Source organism: Balaenoptera borealis (genome assembly GCF_965194805.1).
Source record: "Balaenoptera borealis genome assembly, chromosome: 4".
NCBI classification, from domain to species: domain Eukaryota; kingdom Metazoa; phylum Chordata; class Mammalia; order Artiodactyla; family Balaenopteridae; genus Balaenoptera; species Balaenoptera borealis.
In genome coordinates this window covers 40,949,374-40,976,802 of record NC_138861.1, presented here as the reverse complement: position 1 = coordinate 40,976,802, position 27,429 = coordinate 40,949,374, and the positions used below count along the sequence as shown (strand labels likewise).

At 34.4% G+C, this 27,429-nt stretch overlaps 1 protein-coding gene across 5 annotated transcripts in view; it reads left to right on the top strand.

Annotated features, from left to right (window-relative positions):
- LRBA (LPS responsive beige-like anchor protein) overlaps positions 1-27,429 on the top strand; it is a 735,668-nt gene that overhangs the window by 419,948 nt on the left and 288,291 nt on the right. For all 5 annotated transcript variants that reach the window (XM_082388949.1, XM_082388950.1, XM_082388948.1 and 2 more), the window contains exons 38-40: positions 16,610-16,734; positions 24,641-24,787; positions 27,289-27,425. In XM_082388949.1, the coding sequence (XP_082245075.1) occupies positions 16,610-16,734; positions 24,641-24,787; positions 27,289-27,425 (409 nt within the window). The remainder of the gene's footprint in view (positions 1-16,609; positions 16,735-24,640; positions 24,788-27,288; positions 27,426-27,429) is intronic.

The window sequence follows — 27,429 nt, the reverse complement described above, 5'->3', positions numbered from 1 at the left end:
TCTTTGCTACAGTTAAAGAACTCTGCAAGATTTGTTTCTACTTGCTGAGTTTCTCTTCTCTCATTTCTCTCTGGAACTCACTTCACTCAGGCTTGTGTTTTCCCATTCTATGGAAGCTGCACTTTTCAAGGTCACCAGTGAGATCCATATTGCTAAATTAAACAGTAAATTCTCAACCTTCATCTTCCTTGACTTATGGATACCCTTTGATATGGCTGGTAAGTGCCTCCTCCTTGAAATACTTTTTCTATTTGGTGTCTGCAACACCATATTCTTCTGATTTTCCTCCTGCAAATGGCCGCTACTCAGAGTTCCTTGCTTGTTTCTCATCTTTTCAACTTCTTTATTATTGGGGTTACTCAGGCCTTAGTCTTCGGCATACTACTTTTTCCTTCTTTGGCTCTGCTCACTTTAAGGTTTCAGTCAGTCCACACCTGTATTATATAAACATGATAAATTAGTGACTCCCACAGTATATATCCTGACAGGTGCTTTCCTTTGAATTCCACACTCATATATTGTCTACTCAACATCTCTGTTTAGATATCTGTATTGCTTGTGCAATACAAGCTGCTTTAAAAAAATAAATCCCAGAATCTCATTCAGTGGCTAACCATAATAGAACTTTATTTCTTTTTCATATAAAGTACATACAAATTAGATGTTTCTGTTAGGTGATTTATTCCATCTTATAGCTCTATTATCTTTAGTTCTTGGTTTCTAAGATTGCCAAATTTATCTGCCTCAAACCAGTGGAAGAAGCATGGACGATTGTGTATAGAAACGTTTTATAGACCAGGCTTGGAAGTGGCTCGTATCACTTCTGCTCACACTTCACTGTCTAGAGCTCAGTCATATGGCCACATTTAATTGCAAACGAGATTGGGAAAAGTGGTCTAGTTGTGTGCCTAGATAGAAGAGGGGAATGGGTTTGGTGAAGAGTTAATCCTTTTCTGCCACAGATTTCTAATAGGTACCTCACACATAACATGTTAAATCCAAATTCCTGACCTTCCTTATCAAAACCTATTCTCGGGAATTCCCTGCCAGTCCAGTGGTTAGGACTCCATGTTTCCACTGCAGGGGGCACGGGTTTGATCCCTGGTCAGGGAACTAAGATCCTGCAAGCTGTGCAGCCAAAAAAAAAAAAAAACAAAAAGAATCACCAAAACCTATTCTCACATTCTCTTCCATTTTTGTTAATTCTATTCCTCCAGCTTCTCAGGTAAAAAACTATGGCCTCCTCTCCTCTCATACCCCATATATGATTTGTTAGCATGTTCTTTTGATGACTAAACCTTCAAAATATGTTCAGAATTCAGTGACTTTTTACCATTTCCATTGCTTCCTCTTGTTCCCAGACATAACCAGCTTCTGGATTGTTACAGAAGTCTATAAACTGGACTTCCTGTTTCTACGATCACCCTCCCATGTATACCAATGCTCTTGCAGCAGCCAGAGTGATCACCTTAAAACGTGGCAGATCATGTTTCTTCTCTGCCTAAAATATTCTAATGTTCTCCTCATCCTCAAAGTAACTGTTTGATCTCTACTTATACTGAGACTCTTCATCCATTCAAAATGACCTCCTTGCAATTCATTGTCTTAATTGTGTTTACCTCAGGGCCTTTGGATTTAGTGTTGTCCTTGCCTGAAATTTTCTTCCATATGCATAACTGGTGCTTTCACCTCCTTCAGGTCTTTGCTCAAATGTTACTTTCTCTTGAAATCCTTCCCTAATCATCCTATTTAAGATATAAACATGTCCCCTGCTCCCTTCTTGGTATTTTCTGTTCCTCTTTCGTGTTTCATTTTTCCTATGGCACTTCTTGTCCTCTGTGGCAGATATGGCTAGCTGATCATCATGGTTTCATGCTGTCTTTCACGTGCAGGTTTTTGCTGGGAAATGGCTACCCGGCCAGTGACCCCATTTCCCATGTGGAATCATATGATTTGGTAAGACCCGTGGAATGTGAGTAGAGGATGTGTATGTCATTTCTGGGCTGAGTTGATGTAGCATCTACTGGACCATTCCTATGCTCTTTACCCATTTCTTCTCTTAGCTTCAGGACTTTGATGTGTACTTTAGTTCTAGGCCTCTGTTACTCCATGTAACATTAATTAGCTTTTTACATCATATGTTTTGGAACCCATTTTATTTTGAACAAACTGCCTTGTATCCTTGAAATTTTCTTTTATGTGTTATTCATTTATTGCCTACACTGTATCTCAGAGAACTTTAGGCAAATTTCAATAACACATTAATAGGCTAAATCAGAAAAATAGGAAATTTAAAAATTAATGATGAAGACCCTCATCTTGTTTACATTATTTCAATAATATACTTACTTGTGTCCTTATTTCAGATATTTTTTTCCCTCTAAACTAATTTTTGTATATTTCCAGAGTTATTGTTCTGCAGTCACAATAGCCACTTAAAACTCATTCTGTATTTCCCCATTGCTGCAGGATAAAACCCAAACTCCTTAGTATGACGTGGCTGGTGTCAGGAGCTAACCTAGCTGGGAAAGATTGTTGAGCTAAAAGGTGTCAGGGTAGCTGATTAAAGTGACAAACCAAAATGAAAGAGTTAAGCCTTTAATTACTTAACTGCAGTGAAATAAGCAAGAGTTTAAAACTGCAGGACTCCCCTTGTTCCATTTTCCTCCTGGAATATTGAACCAGGGGACAGTCAGATGAATCAGCGTGGATTGGTTTAGATTAGTATAGAAATGGGGGTGATCTCACGGTTGAGGGAGTCCTGAACAAAAGACTCCAGCAGTTTTATGGACTCTTGAGTTTGGAAGGAGGCAAAGGGGAAGGGCTCAAGTGGACTGAGTGAGAGTGGGGAAAAGTGTCTTCAGGATTTCTCCTTTCTCCTCTAGTAAGAAGGCCTCACCAAAGGCACCTGAAGAGGACCAGTGCCAAAGCTTCAGATAAAGAAACCTAGGGATGAAGGTGCAGAGTCTAGGAATGCAAGCATGTAAAGAGCATGACTGGCCAGTGGAGTCTGAGTCCCTGTCTGTAACTTTGTTCAGAGACTGCAATGCACTGGCTATACACCAAGTCTGGTCTGAGGGGAAGGTCAGCTTTCCCCAAAGATGCCTGGCAGGTTAAAGTCTTTGTAATTGTCTGTGGTTAGGCCTGAAAAAAAAAAAAAAAAAAATTCACGCATAGTCCAGGAGTTGGATTCCTCAGAGGATTCTCCGGGATCTGGCTTCAGCCTATTTCTGTAGCCTCTTCTTTGGCCACTTCTTGCCTTATACCCTCCAGAAGTTCTGGAAACACTTAACTTTGGCGTATGTCTAATTATTTCTTACTTATTTGGCTTTGCTAATGCTATTCCTTCAGGAAGAATGCTTTTCCTTTTCTTATTCTCCTGGTTAGCATCTGTTAACTCTTAGACTCAATTTGCATGTTATGGCCTTCCAAGTAGCCTTCTGTTACTTTGGATACCGCCCCTCCATTGTGTTTTCAAGGAATGTTTTGAATATATTAAAAATTTCTCTTCATATATCTGTTTCTTCCTTTGGACAGTGAGGTCCTTGAGGATAATGACTCTATCACCAAATGACTCTTTAAATCTCCAGTAGCTGACACAGATCCTCATGCATCATTGGTGCTCAGTAACTGTTTGTTGACTAAGTAGGTGAGTGAATGAGTGAAATATAAACTCATTAGTTTTTCATCCCTAGTCCTTTACAGTATGGCCAGGCCCCAACCTTTCTTTTATACCTCATTTCCTACTGGGACCAACCAAATAAGATTGCTTAATTTTCTGACCTCTGTACTTTTGCTTATGCTCTCTTAAAAGCCTACAGTGCCATCTTCTTCCTTGTATATCAATTGAAAGTTGACCCCTTCTTAAGGATCTTTCTCAAAAATCTCTTGCTCCTTAAAGCATTTCCTGATCCCTTTAAAACATATGTGATCACTTACTCCTTTTTCTGAATTTCCAAAGCTCTGGATTTTTACTTTTCTTATGGTGTGGATCTTATGCCATATAATTCTTTGTTTGCTTATTTTATCCCGTTTATTAGATTGTAAGTGCCTTGAGATTAGAGACTCTGTTTTCCTCATATGAGTATACCTTATAGCACCTCAACCAGTGCTTTCCAAATAGTAGTAGACATTCAAAAAAATATTTGTAAATGAATATAATTAAGCCAAAGCAGAACCGGTTATTAAGAGCCAGAAAAAAATGAGATGCAGTAAAGAAAGAGGGGAAAATAAATCACTTCCGAATGTGAATAATTGCTTCAAAATTGAAAGTACTAGAAAGTTTCTAGGAGATGACAGCAACTATTGAAAGAACTGGCTTCCAACTGTCTTAAAAACCTGGAAGTGTAACATAATAAGCCCATTCTCCCCTGTGGATAAGGAGCACATACTTTTTGCTAATTTATCTAGCTTGCAAAGCACAGTATATATATTTTTTCTTTTATGCTACTTAAAATCAGTTGTTTGCTTTTACCAGTATTTCCCTGAGAGTTTTGGATTAAAGGCAGGAAGTGTTGGATTATGCTGGGTTGCTGATGCATTTCAGCCTTTAAATTATTTATTTAAAGATATCAATGCCACACAATGGAGGCTGATATTTCTTTGCATTTTCCTTCTCTCCCTATAACTTGTAAACTATCTTAAGAACAACAACAACAAAAATGTGATATAGGGCCCGAGTTTGAGAGAAATGGATGTCCTCAGTGCCAAAACAGTGTTCTTTGCTATGAGATTGGGCTCATATACTGTATATGCTTATAAACCATGTACTTTTTCTACATTTGGGGCAAGGGATAGGAGTTACTAGAAACAGTCAATGAATATTAATAGCTTCCAGACTTTTCAGTTACGAATGCTGACCTGCACTACACAATACTTAGTATTTACTTTAATTTTACTTATCTAATAAAGAGCAAAAGAGCTTTATAACCCCTTCCCCTACCTACCAATCTAGTAGCCTTGCTATTTCAATTTTGGGTGATGCTAATGCTGGAAAAATTACATATTTTGTAATTGTTCTTTATTGGAATGTGTGCTAATAGTTTGTCATATAATTTATAAAAAAATTAGGTCCCATTCTAATCTGTCATTTTATAAAAGGGATGTTAAAACTCATACCAGTACAATAAACTGTCATAATGAATATATTTATGGGACTAGTATGAATATCTTACCTAAAATAGCACGGAAGTAGCATTACCAAAATCCTTCGGTAATGGAGAGTCACAGATGTGAGGTCTATCTATGTTTCTTGGTAGCTAAATTACTTGACTTCTGAGTCTCAATTCTGTACCTGTTAATTTGGGATTATATTTCTAATTTATAGGGTTGTTTTGAGAATTAAATGAGATCACATGTAAAATACTTAGTAGAGTGCCTGATATGTTATTGGCAATCAGTAAATTTTAGTTCCCATCCCCTTTCCAGGAGCATAATGTAATATATTTCTCAAGAGAGTGAGGTCCTATCTTCCTGAGGCTTCAGATTGTTCTCTGTGTGCACATTGTCCAGCCCTGTGACTATTTACTACCATGATCCTGAAGCTTGAAGACTGAAGACAGTCTCCAAATACAGCTTAAGCCTCCATTCTTTCATTCTAGGCATGTTTTAATACAAATTGAAAATTCATAACAGCATCAAATAGAAGGACTAGATACATTGATTAAACATAATATTGATTAATTAATTGGGAAACCAAAATTATCATCAATATCAGTGACTTGGAAAACAAGTTAAATTTGGTTTCCCAATGAATCAATGTATAATAAAGCTTACATTTAATTTTTTATTTTATTGAGGTCCAGAAAGATCATGCATTTATCATCCTTACCCATCCCAGACATTCTCACCATTTTCTTACTCATTTTCCTTTACCTTCCTTATTTTAGCCTGGCAGCCAAATTAGTCCTAAATCTTGAGTGAATTTAGCCAAGTGCTCTTTTTACTCCTGCTGTTAGGTTGCTGAGTATAGCTGGGGGTGGGGAAGATCACAGTTATACAGATTAGTGCCACTATAGACGAATGGTTTCCAATCTCTGCTAGACCTTCCTAACTACTTAAGTCATCCTTAACCTTTCCTATAGTCAGCTTTCTTTCATATTCCCCAAGACAACTTTTCTGAATTTTACCCCTATATTCTATTCTTTAATCGAAACCGTACTATTTAATAACGGAAATAGAAATACTCAGACCAAAATCAGGCCTTCAGTTTTTCTTCTCTTTAACCCTAAACTTATTTATTAAAATGCAGAACCTTACAGCTTTCCATCTTGCCACAGACAAGGAAGTGACTTTGTTTACTTCCAAAGTAATCATGCTCTTTTCACAGGATCGTACCTCTTATCTCTTTCTAAAATTTGTTCCTTCCCTCCTCCTCCCCTTTAGACTTTGTCTTTTCCACCTGCACATATGCTGAAGTCTGTTCTTTACCCTCTTTAAATTACCATCATATCTCCCTCATTCCTTTCATTGCCCAAAATTTTTAAAACAAAGTCAGTATTAACTGTCTCCACCAAAGCATGAGTTCATTACTGTCTAGTTTTCTTTCACAATGGTAATCGAATGGCTAATGGCATCACCAGTAATCTTTATATCTGTTAAATGGTTTCAAAGGCAAGAAAACCTGACTCTAACCGAAGTGAACTTCCTCACTTAAACTGTGAAGAAGTGTATTATCATTCAGAATAAGCAGTGTGGGTATGTAAAGGTGTTGGGGCAGGTCCTCAGCTCCATTTTTCTGTAGTTCTTTCAGTTTTGTGTCCCTGGATGTGTAAACTTTTCCCCAGTCTGGCTTCTTTATGGTTGTATTATAGCTGCCAGCAGCTGAGTCTAATATTTCCTTGTTCCAGTCAATCAGGAGAAAGGCAGAATTACTGTCCCAACTACTGAATAGAAGTTTTGCATTTCAGATTGGTGAAAAAATGATTGCCAGGAAATTTAAGCAATATTTGGCTTAAAGCTAGATTCTGGAACCAATCACTGGAAGAATGACGGAATTATCGTAATTGGCTTAGAATCAGCTTTCTATAAGTCATTGAACCATCCATGTAAGAAGTGATAGATATTACAATATTACAAAATTGTAATTCTTAGGAAAGAGTAATTAGGAAAATTGCAATTCTAAGGAAAAGGGAGAGGATTGACTGTTAGATGAGTAACTGAGTACTTAAATTTTGTAATCATAAAACCCAGAGATCCCCCTAAATGGAAACACTTCAAATGTCCATGAACTGATGAATGGATAAACAAAATGCGACCCTTGAGCTTGAGGGGGTTAGGAGCTCTGACACCACCCTCCCTTAAGTTGAAAACCCATGTACAGTCATCCCTTGCTATTCATAGGGCTTGGTTCCAGGACCTGTGCTGGATACCAGAATCCAAAGATGCTCAAGTCCCATAGTCCACTTCCACATCACTGGGTCAGCATCCACGGATTCAACCAACCGCGAAATTGTTTAGCGATGTATTTATTGAAAAAAGTCAGCATACAAGTGACTCACGTAGTCCCAACCTGTGTTGTCAAGGGTCATTTGTATATCAATACAGTGAAATATTTTTCAGCAATAAAAAGGAATGAAGTACTGTTACATGCTACAACATGGATAGACCTCAAAAACATTACGTGAAGTGAAAGAAGCCAGTCAGAAAACTCTACATACTGTATGATTCCATTTATGTAAAATATCCAGAATAGGTAAATCTATAGAAGCTAATCATTGCCAGGGGCTGTTAAAGGGCTTTTAATCTTTTTTTTTTTTTTTGAATCACGTTTGAAGTCACTGGTGATATCGCTTTAAGCACATGTTTTATCAAAGTAAATGGCATCTAGAAGTATCCAAACACTTAATTTCATTATTAACTGAAAATAATGCCTTATATTTACATAGCATTTTTCTGTTGTTAAAGCAATTTCATAGACTTCATTTCATTTGATTCCTCACAACAGCCCTGTTGTAACTGAACAAATTACAGTTATTTTATTAAAGCAATGGAGGCCCAAAGATGATAAATGATTTATGCAGGTCATAGATCTAGTACATGGTACAGCTAAGGTGATTATCTTTACTTTAAAAGAAATGAAGCCAAAATATTTTTATATCATATCCAGAAATTTTAAAGACTAGTGGTTTTTAATATAAATTACTTTGAAACTTTAGCTGCTGTATATTTTATACTATGAATTAGTTATAAATTTGATTTTAAAGAATCTCCCTTAAAAGATAAATTAGACTCAGTTCTTTGGTATTGGAGATAGAGATATTGGAAATGTTAAAGAAAAAATGCATTCTCATAGTCCTTAGGCTCTCCAGAAAGTTCCAAGACTAATAAAAAATGCCTTTAATCAGTCACTTACAATCTGACTTGTTTTAAGACTGGTCCAAACTTCAGAAGCTCCAGGCCAAAGCAAACACATTCACCTACCTTCTAACCTGTATACTGTGAAATCCTGTACATATCCATTCCCAAGGAAGGGGGAACATGGGCTGACTGGGAGTGCGTATGGGATTTCTTTGGGGGGAAAAAAACATATTTTAAAATTAGATTATGATGATGGTTGCACAACTCTGTACATATGTTAAAAACCATTGAACTGTACACTTAAACAGGTGAACTTTATGGTATAAAAATTATATATCATAAAACTGTTTAAAACACAAAAACAATCAAAAGCTTCTCTCCATTCTTATCCTTCTGGACATTTTTATGCAGAATTAAATGTTGCTGGCCACTCACTGCTTTGAAGAGTCTTTGCTTCTTTGTCTTTTTTGGCACCATTCTATTTTGGTTCTTCTACTGTCTTATTGATTGTGAGAGGCAATTACTTCCTTCCCTATTTATTTCTTTCCTCTTTTGCAATTTTTTGAATACTGGAATTTCCCAGATTTCATTTTTACTTTTTCCTGTCCTTTCAATATAGTTTTCTCTGGATCTAGCACAATACCTAGCTAATAGTAAACACTCAATAAATTTTTGTTCGACAAATACCTGAATCCATTGACTTCCAAGGCTAATCAGTCTCCCAATTTTATATCTCTAGCCCAGGCTGCTTTTCTGAGTTCCCAAGTTATATTGCTTATTTATTAGACATACCTACCTAGACATTATTAGGTATCCATGACATGGTTATTCTCCCCAATCATGTCTACTTAACCTGCATCATTTTCGTTAAATAGCATCTTTTTCCCCTCATTGCCCTGTTTTGTCACAAACCTCAATTTTATTCTCATTATCTCCTCTTTTCCTCACCTCCCATGTTGAATGTCTCATCAAATCTTATCTATTCCACTTCAGATATGTCTCTGAAATCTTAGCCTCTACACTCCATCCCCACTGCCTTATTTTATATTACTGCCATGTAACATACAAGGCTGATCATAAATAATCCTGTATTAAGAAAGTTTGGTTGTCTCTCTGTTGACTATAAGATCTAAAGGTAACTACTTTAGTTAACTATACAGTGACTTTTGAAATCTTGATTCTAAACCTGTGTTTCATACCTTAGCTTTTGCCACTTTGAGGCTGCCTTGAAATGATCTTTCTTACCCAAACTCCCTTAGATAGAAGTGCCTTTTTAGGTCTCCATGCCTTTGCTATTTCTTCTGCTTGTAATGCCTTTTCCATTTTGCCCAGCAGACTGCTGTTTATCATTTAAGTTTCTTTTAAAAAGTCATCTTGTTCATTCTTTAATTGATTATTTATTAAGTTCCTGCTTTGTTTCAGTTACTGTGCTTCTTGGTCAGTGAATTACACAGACACAAACTCTTGTCCTCAAGGAACTTACAAAATAGGCGCTCATTGAAAGCTTAATGAAATCTTCAGTCTTCCCAGGCAGGGTTAATTAGGACTTTCATCATAGCTATAAGAGTATCCAAAAGAGTTTCTAGAGGAAATGGCATGTGAAAAGCTCACTGGCTTTGAAGTCCATAGACTCTTATTATTTACTACTGATGGATAAGACTTAGTTTCTTCATCTTTAAAATGAAAATATCAGTATTAAATCATGGCAGGGTTGTTGTGAAGCTTGGTGATAATGTGTATAAAAGAGCATGATGTCTAGCACACAATAGCCTAATGCAGTAAATGCTGTCTACTTTAAAGTTGTATTATTATGGATATTTGATAATTTTCTTATCCTGATTATAATATAAAACAAATTTTAGGCTGAACCTAGCATAGTTTATTTGTATGTACCAAGATCTGGTACATAGTTGGCATTCAACTGATGTTTGGTGAATTATTTTTTAAATTAGATTTTTGGGGAAGGTAGAACAGTTTTGTGCAAATGGAGTGGCTACTGAGGTGAGTTTTAGGGCTTCTTGAATCCAACAATATCATTTATTTTAATTTTTCTTTCAGTTTTCTATTGTTAGAGTTTTAACTGGTAGTACAATTAACACTAGATTTTTATTTTCTCGTAACTTACTCCTGGTAAAAATGCTAAGTGAATAAATAAATGGTTAACAGGCTAACAACAACCAGGAAAACCTTGGGATTATTTCTTGAATAATTGACTTTGTAGCAAAATTATATTTTTAAAAAATAACCAAAGTAATAACTAATTGAATGAAGATGGGTCGCTAGTTATCTCTTAAAGCAAATAGAGAAATACACTGAATAGTACCATTGCAGAAGTTCATAACTACATAAAATGTAATTTTACATAGTTAAATAATATATACGATGCTCTTACTGACTCAGTGTAATATAAACTCTCTATGTCAGGCCTCAATAAAGAAAGGATTCTGCTTTGGAAGATGTCCCATCTGCTGGATTCCATACAACTGAAGGATCTTTTTCTTTTTTGCTTCTTTTTTTTCATTAAGACAGCACAGTGCATAGATCACCTGCATTTGATTTATAGTTGGTACTTGGTAAACAGAAGTTTTAGTTAATATTCTTTCTATCTATCTGCATGAAGGCACAATAGATTTCAGTTTGTGAGATAAAGCATTCTTTTATATTGTACGATATCCAATAGTACCTGCACATTATTTCACCAAGATTTATGCAGAAAGTGAAACCCTTCTAGAACTTAAGCACTTTTATCTTCTAGCTGACAGTGCACTGAAAATGTTTACTGTACTTCTTTTAGAGGTTACCATTTATTTAAGTTGTAGCTAATGTCTAGCATTAATTTTTAATCTAAAACTATAGAAACAGAAGGTAGCCAGATATAGGAGTTAGAAAAACAGGTAGTATACAAATTTAAGAACAAAATATGAATACTAAAATTTTCTAGGATTTAGAACTTTTTTCTGGCCAGAAGAATTTATTACTGACTTCTCTTAAGGTCATCAAGATTTATCAGGTATTGTCACAAGAAAATAGGAAAGCTGGAAAATAGGAAATTTTTCTAATATACTTGAATTGTGACTAGCAATTCTTTTATTTTAAAAGAATTGCTAGTTTTTTAAAACTAACAGTTCTTTTATTGATGTAGATCCAAGTTACATTAAAATAACACTGAATCCAAAGGGATGACAAGCATGCATATATCTGACTAATTTGAATAATGTGTCAATACATTTAGATTATGTAATAATTAGAATATTTATATAGCTACTATTCATTTCAGTAATTAACATTGTTCTACTTTAATAGAATGGTAGTAAAACATAATATACCTTGATAAAGTAATATGAATTTAACGACTTCAGTGAAATAAATGTTAATATTTCTCTTTTGCTCTCAATTATTTTATTCTGCATATTAAATTTTGCTTGTTTTTTGACAACCATACCTATTTGTGGTCTGAACACCTTTTCCTACATCAGGGAAATACGAACTGTGTGACTGCTACTGATAACATCTGAAGAGCCTTGTTCTGTTCCCTATTCTGAAGATTAGATTTAGCTCGAGGAGAGAAAAAAGGAGCCTGAGCAAAGAAAAGAGAGGGGAGAAGATAAGGTGTTCTCAGAGCACCGAATCATTCTCCTAGGGTGCTTATGCAGCAGTGCAAAATGAGCATTGCACGACTCCAGGAGTGCCATTTACACAAATTTTGAGGTGGACAATGCTCCTTCTAGTTGTGCAGTTTAATGGCCATATAGTAGAGCTCCGCTGTGTTACATATTTTTTTGAATTCTTATTTATTTTCACATCTGTCTTCTCCCGAGGTCGGAGACAATATCTTAATAATCCTTGTATCCCTAGCCGCTGACTCAAGGTAGAGTCAATCATTATGATTAGAAAGTATTTTAGGAGTCTAATTCAATATCCATCCATTCAACGCTGTTAATAGGCTGATTAGATTGCCATACTTTCTCTGAGGAAAACTGAACTTTAAAAAGTCTTATAATTTACATGTGGAAAATAATATATTATTTGAACCGTTCAACTGTTAGAGGAAACTGTGGGTCATCCCTTACTTACTGATTCTCTGTTTTAATATTTCTTCCTTTTCCAACTGATTGTCTTTTGGCTCATTCTTATTCATTTGTTTTACTAGATCAAATCACTGACCAGAGTGGGCCCAGGAGGAGAACAAATAGCCTATCTATTGATGCTTGAGTTGTATTTCCTTCTAAGATTTATTTCAACAATCTATCTGATTTTGTTCTTGTGGAACAGAAAGACATATTCTGTAAATAAAAATGGCATTGTTTTATATTATTTTATGTAGATTATAGCAATGTGTTAAAGTTTTATGTGTACAAACACATAAATGTGAAGGTTTTTTAAAAAGTGGGTAGATAATTAGATGATTTATGCTTAGACTTTGAAATAGACAATTAGATCTATATTGTCATTTTAATCTTAGACTTTGAAATTAGGCCAAAGAAAGGGAGAGAAATAATTAGAAAGAAAAGTTAGAGCATTTAATTTCAGTGTCATCCTCAACTTTTCAAAGACAAATATATTCCTGTTAGTCAAAGGTTTTAGTACTTGGAGCTTGTATACTAACAGGGGACCTAACTACTAGACCTTTTATAGAGAAGGCTTTATTTCCAGACCTAACAGAGCCTAGGCTTACATCCTGAATTTGAAAAGTTTTGGGGATCTTAGTCTTAATTATTAGTAGAAATGGATATAGATGAAGTTTGTGAATGTGGCATAATGTAGTACTAATGTAATTTTTTTGATAGATACAGATATATAGAAGTATAGGTATATAGTGATCTAGATATATATTTCTAAGGTCTCAGAATAAGTGATTTCTCATCTTATCCATGCATGTATTCAGTCAAGAATCTGTTTCTGAATACATGGAGTCCTTTAAATTTTTCTAGCCATTACCATGGTGATAACTCCAAAAATATATAATAACTTATTTAGTTAATTCATAAACTTAAGAGAAGAGTGTTGGATTGATTTCACAAATTTTCCAATTTCATATCCTTTTTCCCCTAGAAGGGGCTTTTGGAGAGGAGGTGGCAGTATTTCCTAAATAAGAGTGAAATCTTTATGTGGATAATCAAAACTTATAGTAAGTTGATGACTGAAACCTACACATTCCCCTTTCCAATACTGTTCACAAATTGTGACTCATTTTCTTGGTGATAGAGCTTTATACTGAGACTGTATGTTGTTGGAAGGAGCAGAGTTGGGAGAAAACAGTGAATTTTTAGGTCCTAGTCTCTTTCTATGTAAATGACTTTAAACATGATAGTAATTATCTTCACCTGAAAATAATGAGTATGCTTTTTTTTTTTCAAAGAACATGTATTACTCTAACCATAAGAAATTGGATGATAAATGCTACTTTTTTCAAATGAGGTTAATAACTCTTCCATTTTGAGTAAATTCCTTGAAGGTTTGTATTCTACATCACCTGGAGAGACTTTCAAAAGTGTATTGAAATTGTTGTTTTCTCTAGTTGATTTTTGTAATCCGTTCTAGATCTGTGATCTGAAATGAGTGATTTTGCTTTGTCTTGAGACTATTTTAAGTTGTTGTAGCAGGAGGTAGACTACTTGTCATGAGAAGATAGTCTGAGATGTAGTTTCGGGGGGGTGTAAAGATTATCATGGTTAGGTATAGATTTCTTTATTTTATTTGGATGGTATCTTTTTAATATTTTGGGTAGAACATTCAAATTTGAAGGCAGAAGTACATAATTAGGGTAAGTAAAACTTACCTCAAAATTTTTTCTACTATGTGAACAATTTCTCAGTTTCTAATGTATCAGTGCTTTTTGTTTCAGCCAAATGTCACCATTGTGGCCATTATTTGTTAGTGTCAAAGAGCACAAAAATAAATATTATAGTTCTGTTTCCTCCTAATTTTGATTATTATTCTCATAGATATTATCTTTGAGTTTCTGGCAAATTTGTGACTGATTTTATAATTCCTCTGGTTTTTCTACTGTATGACAAAAATTATTACACACATTCTTTAATAACCATCAGATTTGACTTCACTCTCGAGCATTATACTAGAATCTATTGTTACCTAATTTAGTAATAATTTTATAATAGCAGCTTAACATCTCTTACAATTTTAGTTGTTATCAAGAAGAATGACATCACTTAATTTGACTCAGAATTCAGAAGGATGGATGAATGAAAAATTAATAATTTACCACCTTTGCATAATACTGAAGCATAGAATATTAGAAGGATTGATGGCAGAAAAGGTTAACAAATTTTAGCAGCTTTCATTAGCTTTACACCGTCATATGTTTGTGATGCTGACTGAAATAGGCTTTGTAGGAGATCTCAGTCTAGGGAACTAATTACTTGTGCCGATTGCCGCACTGATGAATAGACCCTCATTGTATCATTCCCCTGAAGACGAGGAGCAGCCTGTGATTCACGACTGCATCCTGGCTGATATTTGATAATAATTTTAACAGATAAATGTAGGTAGGCAGAATGATGAAGTGCCTATCCAAGCTTCATGACTATCAAAGCCATACACATAGCCATCTGTGTACCGCCTTTCCCCCACTCACCTAAGGAGAATTTTATATTATTAACTGAGTTCAAACAACTGTTTTCTTTTGCTTATATATGTCTTCTGTATGTATTTCTTATTTAATTTAAATGAAATCATAATACTAGTTTTCATTTAAAATGTGGACAGCAAAATAACAAAGAAGAATAAAAGAGTTTTTTAATTTTTCTTTTCGAGGACTGCAATTCTTACACTTTTTTGTATGCCATTTAGATTACTTTATATTTCTTCCTCTTTATGCATGGTCAAAATCAACAAAGGAAATCTTTGCTGTTCCCTTGTCTCCCCAGCATTCTCAGAAAAGAGCATAGGATTCCTACTGTTTTTTAAAAATATCTTCTTTAAATAATGCACTATTTGTTATCTGTGCTTTTATTAATCAGATAATTTTTAATCACTGAAGTACTTATTTACACATGTATTTTGAATTTTTAAAGGTAGCATCTTTAAAACATCAAAATATGGGTAACTTTTATGTAGGTATTTTGGGACTATCAGTTGGTCAAGGCTACTAATTTGTCAAAGCTGACAGGTACAATTTTATTAGCTCATGAAATACAAGTGAGATTTTACTTTGCATTAGTCATTTTTTGCAGAAGTTTTGATTATGAAATTTTTAATTTCATTATTGAAACTTAGAGGTTTTCATGTTGTGTACCTTTAGTGAATAAATACATTCTGCGGAGATTTTTTTTAAACTGTAACTGGAAAAACTTCATATTAGTATTTTCCTTAGAAAATACTTTTCAACATGCTAGATCATGATTAGTTTAGAGGAGAGAAAGTTGACATTTATATATTGCCATGTAAAAGATCTACATAATTGGGGAAAATATAGTAGAACTTGAATTGTGTGAACCCTTTAAAAAATACATTTCTAAAAGTATGCTTTTGATACAGCAATTATTGCACATCATATAGCATGTAGTTTTTAATTAAATATAAAAACAGACTACATAAAACAGAAATCCAATCTGATTTGCTTGAATATAGATTGCTGTTTCACTCTATAGGAATGGTTTATTTAAAAACAGTAAATGGAAAAGAAATGCATTTTCTTGTGTTGTTCTAAGCCTCAGGGGCTAAATGTAATGAATATTTTAAGAGATTATTTTAATTAAATTCCTGCACATCTAAACAGAGTAATATTTTATTATCACATGCATAACCATGTAACTGAGATATTCATTAAAGTTAACACTTTCTGGACCAAGAATTCACGGTATGATTTACTGACCTTGTGCAAAAAGGCACAAATTAGGAAGAAAAATGAAGGGGGACAGACTTTGATTAATATAGGTAATGCTATACCATATTTATAATAGCCTTTTCCCTATTCTGGTTTATAAATGCAGCCACAGAGAAAGGTGCCCTGCTGAGGCTGAAATGAGGCTGAAATCAGAGCACATGCCACTAGAGTGTGGGGAAACTGATCACACTGTCAGCAATTCATTTCAAAATGATGTATTTAGTGCTCATTTCACCTTCCAAGAAAAAGGAAAAGGAGTTCCTTAGACTGGAAGGTGATATTGTTATTTTCAAGGACATACCTAAGTTAAAGATTGCAGAAAGGGGAGTGTGAGGTGGAGGGAGAATTAAGAGGAATGGGAGGAAAAAAAAGGCAGAGCAAACAAGGAGAGCTTTATGCAGAAATTCAGTGCTACCACGCTGTTTGATAATTGCTAACATATGTGGCTTCTCTGTTTCATTGTAGTCGTCCTCGTGAGTTCTGGCGCCTCGACTACTGGGAAGATGACTTGCGGCGCCGGCGACGATTTGTGCGTAACCCTCTAGGATCGACACATCCTGAAGCGACACTAAAAACAGCCGTGGAACATGGTCAGTGTATAAACCACTCCTTGCCAATAGCAGCAGGTACAGTACTTGGTAATGAAGAGCATAACTTCATTACTACAAGGTACTGTAAAATGGTCCAGTGCCACATTTCACAGTTATTCACCCCAGAAACAGAAGTTAAATTTTTTATAGTTAGTGTAGGGTCCTATTAAATTATGGTGTCAAGTGTATTTATTTACTGTGTTACACATGCAAAACTTACTTAACATAGACCCTTTGTTTCAGAGTAGGAAGATAAAATATTTCTCCTTTTAAGTGACACATTCAGCTTTGAGTAAATTAATCCAGGATGCCTGTCTTAAATCCATGAATATCAGAAAGACAGCATTTATAAACCAAATACGTTTCTAGGTTCTGTTGTGTGTATATGGTTTTCCCTCAACTATGGTATTTTAGCATGAGATGATGAAGCGGGAGAGCTGGTAATAAACGTCCAAGTGCCTAGATACTTTCTGAGCCTTGATTTGTAGATGGTTGTGATAGACGCCTCCTGGAAAAAGAGAATAGACATTATTTTCATATGTTCCTGTTCTGCATCATTTTGTTATCAGAGCTTAACAAAACATTTTCCCTTTTTTGATATAATGCATAGCACTATGATTCAGTTTAGGTAGAAGCCTGATGAGCAAATTGGAAAAACTGAAAAAGTCCTTTGGATTTGATAATATACTCTCTTTGATCATAGGGTTTCACATAATGTTTTATAATTTTTGAAAGCCAGTTAAGATTTATTGATTATGGGGGAAAATGTACCTCTCCATATTAAATTGTTTTTGATTTTATAAAATAAATATTGGTTAGTTTTAGTAAGATGAGAAATAGTTTTAATTTCCCTTTTTCAGGGTATTAGTTTAACATGCAGCAGCTTATGGTTAAATGATAGTATGTAGTATACAAAGTAGATGTTAAATTACTTTCAAGAAGGATATTAAGAATTTAGATTACAAGTCTGTGATCTTAGGTTTGGCCTCAGTCAGGCAGCTTAACCTCTTGCACTCAGCCTTAAAGAGCCATTTCTGGAAGAAAATGTCCACAATATGTCATCAGATATAACACCAAATGTGACATCAGTCCTTTAAAATAAATGATCATACAGAGAATAGTCAATAACAAAGTGATCTAAAAGCAATAATAGTTGCAGGGCCCTGCGTCTTCAACTACAGGAGGTGGAGAAGGAGAAATAAGATGTAGAATTAATTAGGCCACTTTTGCTTTTAAGGTTCAAGTACTTTTTACGTGATGCTATACATTTCAGAGTTATATATCTATTTTTATTTTTCTTTCATTTTGTTTTTGTCTTTTTGGCTTTGGTTAATGACCCTTACATTGAAAAAAATTAGCCTTTTTGTAGTTTTATTCTTTTTCAGTCAAAAAGATGTTACCATATGCACTTAAAATTTAATAAGTATCTTTCTGTCTTATTAACTGTCATTTAACATTGAGTTGTGAGTTCTGAAGTCTATGAATGACAATAAAAATATTTTTATGAAAAATTTTCCTTTTATAGCTGGACAGGGGGACCGGGTTTCTAAAACTGCATATAGGCAAATTGTTAGTCCTTTATCCTGAAAGAAACAGCAGTAACTGAATTTAAAATTTGTTGTATAGATTTAATACAGAGCTTATTAAAATCATTTCAATCAAAAATAGTACATTTAACTTTGGGGAATTATAGCATTTTTCATATGAATAAATTTTAATTTTGTTGTTGAACTTTACCTTTTAAAATAACATTATCATGTCAACTGTTTTAATGCTAAGAATCTGATTTTTAAAAAAGACATTTATTAGCAATGCTTATTGTCATTGAATACTTAAAATCCTGTATAGGAGCAGATTTCACTGTAATTACTCTAAATAGTAACTGAAAGTTTAACGTAATATTAATGATATCTATGTTTTATTATGCACTTTTAAATTAAGAGAGAGAAGTAAAGTTTATCATTTTATGTAATTCCATTCTATTTGGTAATATTTTATACTAGTTTCATAATGATTAATATTTAAAGCACTCTGAAAGATTAAGAATATAAATTTAAATCTGAAATATATTTTTAAAAACTAACTAAATGTGTAGTAGATGCTTCCAATTAAGGGGATATGTTATATTTAATATAACATTTTTTTGAAAAATGGTAAAAACTCTAACTAATCATATTTTATATACTTTTAATTTTAAATAATAAAGAACTATTAGTTTTGGAACTCAGCACACAGTTTGTAGTGTGGTATTGTTTGCTGTTGGCATAATTTATGCTAATACATTAGGTAGGTGAAGAGCTTAATTTTTTAATGCTTTATTAATTAGAGTATCTTGTAGTTGACATTCAATTTTAATTTTGTGTTAATTGTGAAACTCTTTTTTTATCCTAACTTAACTACAATAAGGAAGCTAATAAAAATAAATATATTAAGAATCAAGAATGCAAAACAAAACAGTTAATGTGATCAAAAAGCAGGTGAAATCATAGAATTTATTGTGGGTGAATACTATGCTTCAATGTTGAATTTGAATAATTAAAATAGATATTACTGAGGATAGTATGTCAGTTTCATACTATTTTATGACTTCTCACTTTTGTTTGTAGTTGATTTACAAATCAGGACAGGAGACAGGGCATTTTGAAAACGCAGAATCTTAAAACATCACGAACTATATTATTATTATCAAAGGAGGACATCTAAATAGAAATACTGTTGGAGATTAGCTATGTATTTTAGTAGTACAAGCCATCTATTTTATAGATTGATTTGATTTGAAGGAAAGCCTCTGGTGTAAGGGTGGCAGAGTAAATACCTGAAGAGTGATGTTCTCTGTTCAGGCGATCAATACTAGCCCCATGACTCTACTTCTGGCTACCTTCTAGTTAAAAACAAATTTTTTAATTCTGACAATTTAATTGCCCTTCCCAAGTTCACATTAACTTGCTTGGGGAAAAGAGCTTCAGGTAATTTTTCAAAGAGAGACCCTCCAAAGTGGTTATTTATAAAAGTCATTTTGTAATGGGAGAATTCTTTAACTTTGTAGAAACTGAGTCATATTTTTAAATTAAAATTAATACTTCCTCTTATGATTAAATACCCTTTATGGAAATTAACAGCAGGAAGCAGAGGTGCATATGTGATTCTTGAGGGCATTTTCTCCAATTTTATAGTTTTAAAATTTATTAGAAATCAGTTTTAATGCTTCGTAACGTTCTCCTAACGCACAGAGACCAGTTTGTCAGTTATTTATTATCAGAGCATCTTAGATCTGAAAAGAACCTAAGGCTAAAGTCTAGTCTAACTTTATTCTTTACAGATAAGGAAACTGAGGAAACAAAAGTCCAACATAATTCTTGGTAGATATAGAGCTAAATCCCAAGTTAACTGATGACTAGTCAGATTTTCTTATCATTGTGCTATGCTGTCTTCTAAAATTCATTGTTAAATATAATGGGAATTTTATATTCAAATTAAAGCCATGTAAAAAATGTTTTAAATGGTGGAAAGATTGATTTTAATTCAAATGCTAAAGCAGTTTAGCACTAGAATCCTATTGAATTTAAGACATTTTTATTTTGTAGAGAATGTGCATGCTAATAGAAGTATATGAGGAGTATTTAACATAGTTTTAAAAGTGTCTTGCAATCACATGGAATGATACAAGTAAATCATTTGATTTTCTAGGAATGACAGACCATGTAAAGATCCTAAATCATGTCCTTCTCTCATATCTTCAATAATGCTAGATACTACTGCTTCCTTCTTAGGATCAAATACACTAGTTTCTTTATGTAAAACTTTAGAGAAACCCATGATCATTAGGAGATGAACTTGGCTTGTTCTCCTAATTATCCTTTGTAGTTTCACTAATTTTTCTAGAGTAAATTTTCTTGACTTTGGAAATTGCATAAACTATAAAGGGGAATTAGTTTAGGGCAATAGTTGTATATAAGTATTCTTTATGTGTCGTGTTCAGAATAAACAGTTATGGTATGTATTGCACGTCACACTAAGTGGACACTCATATTTATTTTATGTACAATTGAGGTCACTTTGTTATCCCAGTAGTTATCTTTTTTTTTTTTTTTCAATTAACAAAGTGGCTAATTCTTAATGTATCAGTTTTTTTACTATAATACGGGCTATTGATAATTCCAGTTCACTTGCACAGTGGACTTCTAAAAAGGGATTTATATATCATAGGTAGTACAGTTTTCTGTGTTCTTTTTTCTGTTTTAATTTTACTTACCTAGTCTGTGTTGCATAGATAAATCAACTCATGCCCAGAGCTAGCTCTAAAGAACTTGAACTTTACATTTTGAGGACCAGCTTTTCTCTGAGCCCTCTCATTGCTCTTAGCCTCAGTGAATCACAAGTTACATTTCAAAGAGAACATTTTTTACAGATTTCTCCAATTTTATGTAACAATTGCAGTTTAGTTATTAAGTTAGGATAAATATTAAATCCGAATAATATATGAGATAATGAAGGCAGTTTGTTGATAGTGATATGAAAAATTTAAACAGTTATCATGTTTGGTAATAATTTCATTAACCAGAAAAGATCTGAATCAAGCTTTAAAATTGAACCAGAAGTATATTTTGACTTCAGTTAACTTTTATACAAGTATAGGATATATTCACAGAAAATATTAAAATAATTGATTCTTGTTTTAATGGTTGATTGAGTATGAGACAAACAAAATTTAAAAATTCGCTTTTCCCAGCACATATAAATATGATAATTATCTTTTATTTTATGCTTGGGACAGTTTTGTTCTAATTTTGAAAAAAAAAAGTTCTTTAGCAGAAAGCTATTAGACCACTGAGAATTGAACACCAGCGCATGTGGTGTGTATTAGAGTACTGTTGGTAATTTTACTGCTGCTAACTTAAAATCCTCAAGGGGGAGTTAATTACAGGAAAACCATTCTAAATATCAGTAAGCTGCATATTTTCCATGACAAGAGCTTTTTCAGTTGAGGTTGAACAATTCCAGAATCTGAGCTTGTAAAAATAAGTAAATAAATAAATAAAAGTGGTGTTTGTATGCATACAGTAGACCTATAGTACTTAAAATTTTTTTCATAAAATTTTAATTCAAAAGCTATTGTGTTTTAATTTGTTGTCAGCATGATGAGAACATATTTAAAAATTTAAAATTTCAGTTGGAAGGGATAAAAATTTATTTTTAGTGGTCATTGAAATGAATGTAATTTATTTACTGAGCTATTTTAAACCATTGTGTATTGCCACTGACTACTCCTACTGTCATTTTTTGTAAATGTTTTCAGATTAAAGAGTTTTTTCCTTCTTTTTTCCTTTCAAATAAGCTTGGTGTACTTCAGGACATGTATGGCAATAATCAGAGAAAGTAATGATCGAGCTGTTGAATTTAGTTTTTTCTGATGTGTTTGGCCTGTGCTCATCAAATTTAGGTTTGGAAATGAATATGTTTTTATTCTGTACTTATTTATTATAATCCTGACTTAAGCTTTTAAAATGCATTATGAGAAACATAAGAATTAGTAAACTAACCAGTAAATTACATATATGAATGTCATATTTGTATATTGGTTATTTTCATTTTCTATGGCATAGTGGTTAGAAGCCCAGATGATGGTGCCACACTGATTGGATTTGAATCCTGACTCTTACTTATCACCAGCTGTGTTGCCTTGAGCAAGTTATATAACCTCTCTGAGCCTGTTTGCTCATGTGAAAAGGAGAATTTAGCAGAGGGTATATGAGAATTAAATGAGTTAAATGTGTAAAGTGCTTTGAATACTTTGGCACATGATACGTGTATTTAATATTAGCATTATTATTATTATTATTTCTGCTTTGATGAAGGAATTATAAACCCAGGAAATGAGAATGTAGCATACTGATTTTGTACTAAAATCTGACTGGCAACTGTTAATTTATTACAATTTACGTTGTAACAAACTATAGAAGATGGTGATTTCTCTTGTGTTTCTCAGTGACCAATTTATTTTTAGTAAAATTGATAGTAAATTGAAAAAGATCTTGTTTGGGCTAAGAGCAATGTTTGTGATTTCAAGGAAAGGAAGTATAAATGCTTGAAATATAAACAATGATATAAAAACTCATACTCCTATTTTCCTAAAAATTAGTGTTTTTTGGGTATATTTCTTTATAGCATTTAAGAAAATAGAGCCATTTCAATTAGATACTTTTAGTTCTTTTCAAATATTTATTGAGACCTTCATATGTGTGCAGCATACTATGCTGTATGTGGGTATGAAGGAAAATAAGATTTTATTCATCCATAGAGGGTATTCAAAGCTAAATATAGAAAGCCTCTTCCTGTGACTTTCTTATTTAATAGAAAGCTTCTATGTTCTTTTAAGTAGTGCCATAAGTATTACATATAAATGATATACATGGTGAACTTACAATAAATATGATAAAAATAAACTTTTACCTTTAACATTATCAAATAACCATACCTATTAAACTCAGAGAAGCTTTGATTTGTCTAGTTAACTAGGTAAGATACATGTAGTTTAACTGTTTAGAATAAATTATATAGATAAATATTAGTCATGTTACTGCAAACTGAGTGCTTTATCCTTTCTGGGTTTGGGGCCTTATGCCTAGGCTGATACTGCAGTGGAGAAAAAAGCCTAGCCATCTTATTTCTATATCAGTAGCTGTTGCCTGGTGGATCAGGTGCTTTACCTCTGGAATTTCCCTAGCTGGAGACTGGGCATGTCAGTCGTGTAATGAGGATTCTGAATTTCCCTTATGTGACACTATGCGCTTTTAAAAATCCCAGTCCAGAAGTTAGTATCTGCTTTTATGTATTTCTTAAGGAGAAAGCTGCTCAAAGCAATGGGAGTCACCTTGGAGGGATATGGGGTTTTGAAGTCAGAATTCTGAGTTTCAGTGTTAAGTCCTTTCAGCTGCCCCCCTGCTCCTCTTTCTGGTTCCGTTGGTGGCTGTAGGTGCTCCGCAGAGCTGCTTCTTTCCTCTCTATATCTGCTGTACCCTTTCCCTCCTTCCTTCCCTTCGGCTGCCTGGTCCCAGTGCCTTTGAGTCTGGCGCTGCTGCTCTCCACAGGCCGCTCCAGTTCAGGCGGTGTGAGGCTCTTTGCCCATGCCTCTCATCCCAGGCTTTCTGTTATGTTTGCCCCCGGGGTGTCTTAGCCCTTTAGTTTAAACACATGGAGGAGGTAGTGTTTGAGCCTCCACTTAGTTTCCACACTGCCTTGCTCTTGGAGATTTGTATAAGGGCTGGAGTAGGGGTGTGGGTGGGGTGAAATGTGGGCAAGGTTAGTGTGAAGGAAAGAGGGAGGATGGAGTAAGAGGAAGAGCATGCCGCTTCTAAGAGCTGCTATAGCTTTATTAGTGTCAGATATGGCTTCAGAATCTCGCCTGAGTCCTCATTGGCTGTGGGTCTCTCTTAGGTCTGTATTTATGGATTCTCCTTCACAGCCACACCCCAACCATTTCAGAATGTTTGTCATAATATTATTCACAGGAATAAATCAGTATTCCTTGTTTTTTCAGTGTTAAGCAGGTATTGTTTCCAAAACTAAGTTCTGATTTTTTTTTCTACTAACAAATTTCAAAAAAATGTGCTGCTTTTGAACCCTCTTCTGCCCTAAATATAAGTAAATAAAAGGCTTAGTGAGCAGTGCAAGGGTCAGATTTAATGGGATTAGGGTTCTTGTTCAAGGTAACATTAGACTAGGTTTGGGGAATCATGGTTGTCAGAAGGAGCGTGTGGGCATTCCTGATCACTTTCCCCACCCTGGATGACTCTGGGTAAAAACAATTGACCATCTTGGGCCACCTATCCTTACCTCAGTTCCCTGCCCCTCGGCCAGGGTGCTCTTCCCAGACCTGATGGACAGCTTTGTTTCCTTTTCATTTCAGCTGCAGATGAAGATATTCTTGCTAAAGGAAAACAGTCCATCAAGAGTCAGGCTTTAGGAAATCAGAACTCGGAAAACGAGATCCTCCTGGAAGGCGACGACGATACTCTGTCATCCGTGGACGAGAAAGATTTAGAGAATCTCACCGGTAAATTCAGGGGTCGTGCACGTACTTCAGCTAGCTCTGAGCCAACGCGCATCTAATTACTTAGTTTTTCAGCTCTGCCTGAAAAAGCAGGACTACCAGCTTTACACCCACAATTACATTAAATGAAGACTGTTTTTGTTCTTCTAAACATTTCCCCCCAATCTTCAATAGTTTCCCTGTCATTTTTCTATTCTGTTTACCCTACTCATCTTTTTCTTTTATGAATAATCTTTACTGAAAAAGAAAAAAAAGTACAAAAACAGCAACAACAAAACAAACTTGCTTCACCCATCTAATGGGAGTTACCTAATCTCTACAACATGAGAGCTGTAAGTAAAATTATGCCAATTGCTTTGTAAATAAAGCTTGGAGGTAGATGAGCTATTTGCTTTGATATACAGGTCTTAGGGAACATGCTGCATATACATTTAACTCTCTCAAAAAATCCATTCCAAGAATGCTATGGCTTTTCACAGGATTCACATATTTTATCTGATGTAGCAATTTTTGATTTGCGCTCTGCAGATTTTCGGTTTTACTTCCCTTATGGGAAAAATTCTCTTGTTTAACTGGAAATTTTAGTCATTCATTAAATGCCTTTTTTTCTTTAATGCCTGTGGCTCTGTCCCTCAAGGAGGAAAGTCTGAAAGATTCTACAGCTTCTGTAGATGAAAGTTACATAATCTACTATTTTGATAATTTTAAAGGCATGAAAAATCTTTTATTTAGTGACATATCCACCACCATGAAATGAATGATAATGAAAAGCAAAAACAGATGATGGCATCTTCTCTGATGGCTGTAAATCTCTCTGTAAAGTAAAATAAAATTAATAAGAGCTTACTGTTAAGGGATTTGGGGCAGGAGTAGAGAGTAAGGTGGACACTGCTATTCTCTGGTCTTTTCCTTCACATCCATTTACTCATTTCCTCCTCCTTTATTTTGCTTCTATTCTTGCTACTAGTAATACATTCATACAGTAATAGAGGTGAAAGGGGAGTTTAATTATATAATCTTGACAATGGAAATAGGATTAAGAAGTAATCCACACTAATAAAGTGGTGTGGGTTAGAAATGAAGTGGAAATTGTCAGGGGTCTTCTGTAGGACCTAGGCTGCCCTAGCTCCTGCAGCTGTCTGCTTACCCTGTAATTGAATGTCTGAGAATGATTGAAAAAATGTTATTTCTTCTCAGGATTACATGCTAATGTACGGAGGGCAAAGGAGACAGCAAAAGAACACATAGCTGCTTATTTCATCCATTTATAGGGATGAGCTTTGGGAAATCATGGCTGTTCTGCAGTTATCTGCTGCCCATCTGCAAACACAATGTATTTGTACACTGGGAATAGAGGGCAAAACCTGCTCTGATCTCTGCAGAGCATCCCTCCTATTGTCCCGCTGGCACACATTAAGATTGATGTGAGATTAAGGACCAACACCCTTCTAACAATCGATGGAAATGTCAATTCATCTGAATTTTGAAACACTTATTCACCCATTGATTACCTGAATAGGTGTACCGTGTTTATAGGCACTATATTAATTCAGAACTATAAATGCCAATCTTGTCTTGCTGTTTTCGTCACCTATCGGATTTTTACAATGAGGAATTTACATGGGATTTCAAAAACTTACTACATCTCTCTCTACATAAATATGTGTATGTATAATTATTATTTTTAGTCCTTATTTTAGGTTTGGCTCTAATATACTTTATGCTCGTCTATCTATAGTGAATCTATTGTTTTCAGTAGCAGGCTGATTTGTCTTTTTGATAAGCCCTGTGGAGATTTGATTATTCCAATAAAAATTCATTCACTTGGAAACCCACCCTCCAGCTGTTTACTCCCAGAGTCCCTGAACTACACTAATACTAGATTTGGACGCATTGAACAATATTGAACAATGGAAAGGCAGGCTTGGAAAAGAAGTATTTTTACCAATCTTTCATGGGGTAAAGTTGTTATGGAAGAGGTTTTGTGCCAACCTGGCACAAAATCTTTATCAGAGAATATGGTTTAACGTTTCTCACTTCATTAATAAGCTAGTAATCTTTTTGTAATCATGCCTCAGCCAAACTCTAAGCTAACCTCTGGCCTTGGAAGCCTATTGAGTCTTCCTTGCTCCTGGTTGTTTTTCTATGTTGTTTGATAGCCTGAGGCTTGTTTTCTAAATGGAATGTGGATGAACTTATTTAGGCAGAGTCACCTTCTAACCAGGAGATTAGACCAAAGCTAGGCCGACTCCCTATAAAATAATTGAATCCTAGTTTACTGTTATCATTAACCGCCTATTATAGACCTCTTAGTATGAGAACCCTAACTTTGCATTTTCAGAGGGAGATTTGGGGTGGACAGAATTTGTAAGTGTAAAAGGGGTAAGCAGGCAATTTGGTGCTAGAGGTGAGAATTTAAAATTAAATGAAATTTCTGCTGAATCCACTTAATTTTTTGAAAAATATCATTCCAACTTGTTTGGCTTGTCTTTTCCTTTTGGCAGGTCCTGTTAGCCTGAGCACACCAGCTCAGCTTGTGGCCCCCTCTGTTGTAGTAAAGGGCACTCTTTCTGTCACCTCCTCCGAACTCTATTTTGAGGTGGATGAAGAAGACCCTAACTTCAAGAAAAGTGACCCCAAGGTGA